The 7,507-nt window shown below is 36.4% G+C and overlaps 1 protein-coding gene across 4 annotated transcripts in view; it reads right to left on the bottom strand.

The window, feature by feature from the left end:
• Window positions 1-2,390: 2,390 nt before the first annotated feature.
• GABPB1 (GA binding protein transcription factor subunit beta 1) overlaps window positions 2,391-7,507 on the bottom strand; it is a 69,894-nt gene continuing 64,777 nt past the window's right edge. For all 4 annotated transcript variants that reach the window (XM_007115915.4, XM_007115914.4, XM_007115917.4 and 1 more), the window contains exon 9: window positions 2,391-3,897. In XM_007115915.4, coding sequence (XP_007115977.1) covers window positions 3,745-3,897 — 153 coding nt within the window. In that variant the 3' untranslated portion in view covers window positions 2,391-3,744. The remainder of the gene's footprint in view (window positions 3,898-7,507) is intronic.

Here is a 7,507-nt window from a genome sequence, read left to right as displayed (position 1 = left end):
GAATTCAAAGAGCTTACGTCAAACTGAGTCCATGTGCATTGAGATGTTCTCACCTAACATAGAGAAAGCAAATAGCAAACATCATTCAAAACTACAAGAGACTAGTTATCTATAATGAAATCCAAGTACAGTAAATATGACTTAATAAAATAACAAATATATTAGTTAGTTCATTCCTAAGTTGATCTGACATGATGGAAGGAGATATTTACTCAATAGAAGCTAGGTGAATAGAATTTTTTTTTTTTCTATTTGCTATATAAGCCTGAGTCCTAATGCCTTGGGAACCCATCCATATGGATATAAAGGTTCCTACAATTGTTTTGTGATTTTATCTGAAAAGGGTCTTCTTCTTGATACATTTTGTCAGCTCTCAAGATCTTCCAGGTATTAAGACACAAAGAAACTTTACAGATTTCATCTGGAAGAAACTTTGTACAGAGTAATAAAAAAATTAGTCATATCAGCATAAAGCATCCATGAATATGTCTATCAACTCATCAGTTCCTGTTATGGGCAAGGGTTTCTTCTGATTTTCAATAAATAGTATCATAAATGACCATGATGAAGAAACATACTGGCATAGATTTTCATTAGCAATGTTTTGGATAAACATTTTGTATACAGACCTTTTTGTTAAAAACAAGTATAGTCCAAATTATACATTTCACATTTATTTCCTTCTCTCTTGTTATTTTGAATGTCACAGAAGAAAGCTCTCCAACTCCCAACCCTCCACCATCATAAACAAATAAAGGAATCCGGTGGTAGAGTAAAAGAAAAACTACCTGCTGTTGATATCAGGAAATATTGACATAAAAAAATAACTTCTAGGCTTCCCTGGTGGCGCAGTGGTTGGGAGTCCGCCTGCCGATGCAGGGGACACGGGTTCGTGCCCCGGTCCAGGAGGATCCCACATGCCGCGGAGCGGCTGGGCCCGTGCACCATGGCCGCTGTACCTGGGCGTCCGGAACCTGGCTCCGCAACGGGAGAGGCCACAGCAGTGAGAGGCCCGCGTACCGCAAAAAAAAAACAAAAAACAAACAACTTCTAAAAGCCAGTAAAAATAAATGACAACACAAGCCCTTTGGGGAAGTAACTGAGACATAAATAAAGTAACAATAAATGAAAATTAGTTGAGAAGCAGAGTCTCTGCAGATACCAGTCGTCAGATGAGGCTTTCTGAAATCATCACAGACCCAACCTAGAATTTGTAACCCCCGAGTTCTAGCGACTGTACACAGTGAAGTTTTAAAATCTTAAACAAGTAACTAGGCAATCAAGACAACTAATGAACTCAGTGCCTAGAGAGTACAAAACCAGTACTATTCCAGATGCACAGAACAGAAACTAATTCATTACAAGGAATTAATTCATTAGGCCCTAACATTTAGGGTATTAGAGCTTGATTCTCTCGCAGAACCCTGGTTGAGAAGGGCTGCTCAAGAAGGTGTTTGTTCATTTAAAATCAATATCTCATTCCCTTCATGAATATACAAACAAAAACATCCTTAACTGAATACAAAAATTAATACCCCTATGCTTTTGTTTACCACACAAATATTGAAATAAAGGAAAGAATGGACTGTTTTCTAAAAAAAATAAAGGTGTTTGTTCACACATAAGTGGAAATAATTAGCCATCAATATGGCAACCTGATGACCTTTAACTATGAATCCATCATTATGTACTGGAAACACATTAAGTGTGGATTTCTGAAAACTTTTATTATTATTTTATTCTGTCAGTTCTTTTAATCTTCTGCCCATAACACCATTGAGAATAAGTAGAATGCAAAGCTTTCCCAGCCCACCTCAAAACGGAAGCTAAAAAGAAAAAGCAAATGCTTTTTTTAGTTATAAATTCTTGTTTAAGTTCTGATTTCATAGTACAGTGAATCAGGTGTAGATTAAGGAATTAAACAAGTCCAACATAACAGACTCTGAAAAAGGTGGACTTTCCCCAAAGACATTTCAATGTCTACCTGATACTATCATACACTTATTCCTCTTAAGTATCAATTATTTTCTCCCATCTAGTTTCCAACACTTTCTCAAGGATCTTCAGGGCCAATCTGGTCTTGGAAGCAAAACTATACAGTGGGGTGAACACGCTGCCCCTGCTCCACTCTGACACTGCATACCTTAGGGTACCTTTCCTAACATAACAAATCCATAAATGCACTAACGTACTAAAAAAGAGACACAGAAAAGCAGCTTCACGCAACTGAAAATATGACTTGGCATTTGTAAAACCCAGTTTTAGATACTTTTAAGACACAGTGTGAAGAATTTATAATATTTTCAAACATGGAATATGGCCGTAATACACAGAACAAACTTTTTAATGTGTGAATAAAATGTGGTCAAAATATAAGTCTACACTGAACATATGTGGAAAAGATATTTAATTGTAAAATAGAAAAGTAGGGCAGAGTACAGTTTTAAGGGTAATTGCTTCTTTATACAGTATAGGTAATCTAGAAGGGTCTTAGGGTTAAACATTTTCATAAAGCAATAAAACATTAAAAAATAAAACAAGAAAAAGGACTTGAAGTTATGTTTACAAAAAAGAAGGAACACTATGTCAGAGTTTAACGTCCATACATTGTGGAATTGAACAATATTGTGATGAGAGCCAGTCACAGCACAGACATACAGCTTTCACAGGGAAAGTAAAAGTTATGTTAGACATATCTATAGCATCACTGTAGTACAAAAAGTTCCTGTTCTACATACAAAAGCAATTTTTTTCCATAAGAAAAATTTCCTGGGGGGGGAAATGAGTCCATGAAATATTTCAGAAACCCATATGCTTTGAGTTTTCTGAAAACATTATCTTAAAATCCAGTGCCTTAAAGTGCTTTCATGTGGAAATCATGATGGAAGGCACAGAATAGTTTCACGTCCCCACTATGAAATTTTCAAAAAAGCATAGATTTTGCAGTTTGCAAATTCAAGGTATCTTGTAAGCTGCTCCTTCCAAGAACATTGTCGTTCCATTAAAACAAGCTGCTAGCTTACTTAGTTTCAATGACCTATAGAATAAAAGGGTTTCTTTCTTTCCTAGTAACTTTCATCATCTTTGTGGGAAAAATACCTATGCAAGTGATGCATTTTGAAATTATAAAACATGCAGAATATGTACAAACAGAAAGTTTTAAAAATATTTGCTTCATATACATGTAAATCTACTTGGGTATAGCTGAAATTGAACAAATATAAAAATTTGCTTTCTAAAAAATGTTTTCAGAGAATCTGAGACAACTTAAAGCTGTACAAGATTTCCTGGGAGAAATCTTCTCTTCATATAGAAGTTTATACCTACAGGAGTAATTCCAGCATCAGTCCACCACATAATTATTACACAACATTTGGTCTAATCAACAACGATCACCCTTAAAACTGTTCTGTTTCTGAGAAATTAAGGTTTGTACTAAAATCAAAAAGAATTCACAAAAAACAGTGGCTTATTGTGTTTTGGGATCTCTTCAACAATCTTTATCAACTCATTTGGAACTGTAAAAAAAAAAAACTATTTACAGAATTCAGTTTTAAATACATTTCACAACTTCTAAAGTAAAGTTTTATGTTACAAGAATTCAGAGCTCATGGCTTAAGTCCAATTATCAAGCTGCAGTCTCTTTTATTATCCTGTCTTCCCATGACTGCACCTTACTGGGTACAGTTCAAGACTGTATTCTTTCTTGACCAAAAGTAAACTCAAACTATATGTTCATTTCAATTAAACGGCTTCTTTATTAGTCTGAAGACGAGTCATAGCTTCTAATTTCTGTCTGTAGGCCTCTGCTTCCTGTTCTTTCTTTAGAAGTTGCTGTCGATATTTTTGTGCTTCTCGATTAGCTTCATCCAGCTGTTTCTGAAGAGCTTCTCTCTCCTAATTTAAAAAAAAAGTTTTTTTTCAATTGTTGCACAAATACAATAACACATACAAGCATGCATCTTTCAAATAAAAAAATCTGTAGTAGCTAAAAATAGCCACGTATTGGTATTTCTGAGACATCTTGCCTTTTTCACCAATTCCCTTATAATTAAAGCCCTAATTTCGAGCTCCACACTACGAGATACAGATTAGTTTCTGACCTCAAGGAAATTATTTTCTAATTAGAAATAAGACTAACATAATGAGCCCAAATTGGGTACCTGTACTTTTATACATACTACAAAAACTAGTGAAGAACTTTAACAGGGAAATATACTACCATACCTCTTCACACCTTTATCTGTGATGTTAAAAAGCTACTAATTATTAAAAAATTAATATTTATTGAGCACCCATTATATATATAAACAAGGTGATTTCCAAGAACACGTCTCTAAGATAGACATTATGCCCATTTTACAGATGAGGAAAATGATGCTCAGAGACAATGTAGCTTTCTCATGGTAACACAATAAGGAGTCAGGGTTATGAGGTTCTAATATTACTGCTTTTAAAACTATCTTTCCCGGGACTTCCGTGGTGGCACAGTGGTTAAGAATCCGCCTGCCAATGCAGGGGACATGGGTTCGAGCCCTGGTCCAGGAAGATCCCACATGCCGTGGAGCAACTAAGCCCATGCATCACAACTACCGAGCCTGCTCTCTAGAGCCCACGACCCACAACTACTGAGCCCTTGTGCCACAACTACTGAAGCCCGCGCGCCTAGAGCCTGCACTCCACAACAAGAGAAGCCACCGCAATGGGACGCCTGCACACCGCAACGAGTAGCCCCTGCTCACCGCAACTAGAGAAAGCCCGCACGCAGCAACGAAGACTCAACGCACCCAAAAATAAATAAATAAATAAATTTTTATTTAAAAAATAATAAATAAAACTATCTTTCCCTATGATAGCAAACAAGATTCCTCATCTTTAAAATGAAGAGTGCTGGTCTAGATTAGTGCTTCCTAAATTATACCATTTTACAAACCAATAAAATACGAATTTCTCTACTGTGATTCATTATATTATATGCTGTAAAATCTATGTATTAAATTCCTAAATAAATTGAGAGGAAAAACACAAATCTGGTCCAATGTAAGTGGTATTCTTTCTCCTCTCCTCACTCTGCCCCTATACGGTTGCCTAAGGGAAAACACTTCAAAGATTCCTTTCCCATACCTCTAGTAAGCACATGGACAAAAACTCAACTTGCCCAGGTCCAAGCTCAACCTCATTACAGAAGCCCAGGCCTTCTGCTTGGGGTGGGGGCTGAGGGTAGGACTACTAATGACAAAAAGAGGCCAGGTTCACACTGGACAAGACACTTAAAACAGAGAACTGAAGGTAAAGGCGAGGGGTAAGCAGCTTGCTGGGAAAGAGGACGCTGTGGTCTCTTCCACTGCCTCCTAGACCCTTGTCCATTGTGAACACCAAAAGATTCCCTACCCTCCACTATTCACATGGTCCACAAGGAGGAACACGGATAATACTCCTGTCTTCCTGTGATCCCACTACCTTCCCCACACTGGGAATGAAGCTAGAGCTAACATTTATTTTTCCCATGGGTCCACCAATGTGAGAGTGATTGATTATACAAGTGGTCTCCAAATCTGCCAATTACACACAATGTACAAGTAGAAGAAATGCCTAAGCCCTACCCTGCTACCCTTTTCTCCTTACTTCAGGCAAGATGCCAGCCTCATGTAAGCAACTGACACCAGTCCCTGGCAGTGAACTATGCAGGACTTTGGGCACCAGTGGAAGGGTGGGAGCTAGACCCCTACCTCTGGCAGGAGCACTCACAGCCACGCATAAGTGTTTGACACTTTTACATGTACTAAGAAATAAGATCCTTTGGCAGCCAAAGTTTTGCATATGGATAAAAACTTGCCCTGATTTGGTTGGAAATATTAGAAAAGATTAACTCTAAGGTATCTTCTAGTATTACCTATTTATTCACATTTAGAAACAGCAAGAGATTCACAATTATTTCAGAAGATGAAAGCAGTAAGGAAGATATCTTACACTTCAACTCCAAGCCCAAGCAATATATTATGATTATATTAGGCAAAAGAATAATAGAACAAAGAAAGACTTCGAGTTTGCTTTTTTAATTCCAAACAAGATTCTTGAATTCTGCTTCAGCTATTAGCAATTATCTTTTAACAGTTTTATATGTAATTTTCTAATATTCAAATTTATTTTACTTTAGCTATTATAAAGCAAAAAAAATCATTAAAGTGATTTACCTTCTACCATACCGCAATATAAATTTTAGAGGATAATAATAATACAACTAACAGTTACTGAGCATTTACTATATGCTCACCACTGTACTAGTCCTTCACATGCATTCTCATTTAAACCTTACAACACTCTGATAATGTAAGTGCTATTATTTTCCCCTTTTTACTGATGGGGAAGCCAAGCCTTGAAAGGCTAAATAACTTCACCAATCACACTCAGAAAATGATCATTCAAACCTAAATCTGCTTCCAGACTCATATTCTTGACCATTAAATGTTTTTTTTAAAAAGAGAGAAACTAGGCAGGGTGTATGATCCTGCTTTTATAAAGTTTTACTGAAATACAGCCATACCCGCTTATTTCCAAATTGCCCATGGCTGCTTTCCTACTACAACTGCAGAACTGAGCAGCAAAACACACATTGTAGGATGTGTATAGGGTTTAGCAGCATCCCCAGCCTCTATCCACTAAATGTCAGTGGCATGTCCCTCATTGTGACAACCCGAAATGTATCCAGACATTGCCAAATGTCCCCTGGGGTCAAAATTGCTCCAGTTGAGAAGCACTGCTTTAGAGAAACTTTTTGGGTTAATGGCTAAGCAATCACTTAGAAAGGAATATAAAAGTATACCCCCAAGATAACTCTATTGGTCACCTCAGAAAATAAAATCAAAAGAACTACTTATGTACTATAAGGAAATGATTACCTGGTTTTAGAAAACATTGGCGGTCTCTCTTCATTCTGTATCGCCCACCTCTACCATCTCTACTCATTATATGCTTCAAAGTCTCTCTGTAATAGTTCTAACATCGTGCAACTTTGGCTAGAACATTTCCAGTGATGGAGAATAAGACTTCCATTACCAGAAAGCTCTAATTACTAAAATTAAGCTAAAGCTAACCGTGAAGTTCTTTATATCAAGCTAAAATTCCATCTCCCTGAAGTTCTAATCTCCTTGGTTCTAGTTAATTTATATACCTCAATTCATACTTTCTTGTTATTTGTGATTATTCTCCTTGGTCTCTGAAAGACTGTTAAGAGTGGAATTAGGTTGATCTTTGATGAAAACAGCAATTCTCACTGGTTGTTAGGTAAATAAAGGTACAGCCTGCACATTCATTATTTTGAAAATGTTGAATTGACATAAATCCACTATACTTCAATGAAAAGAAATGTTGAATTGAGTCAGTTTATGTTCAATAAAAATTCAGGTAATTTAAAAATGTTTTATTAAATAGTTAAAGCAAAGTACATGACAAAATCTTTCTCACCTTATATGCCAGAAAAAAAGATCAACTGATTTATCAGTAAAAG

The sequence above is a fragment of the Physeter macrocephalus genome, chromosome 11, assembly GCF_002837175.3.
Source record: "Physeter macrocephalus isolate SW-GA chromosome 11, ASM283717v5, whole genome shotgun sequence".
In the NCBI taxonomy this organism is placed as follows: Eukaryota; Metazoa; Chordata; class Mammalia; order Artiodactyla; family Physeteridae; genus Physeter; species Physeter macrocephalus.
Note: the sequence above shows the minus strand (reverse complement) of the source record. Positions and strands in the feature narration are given on the sequence as shown.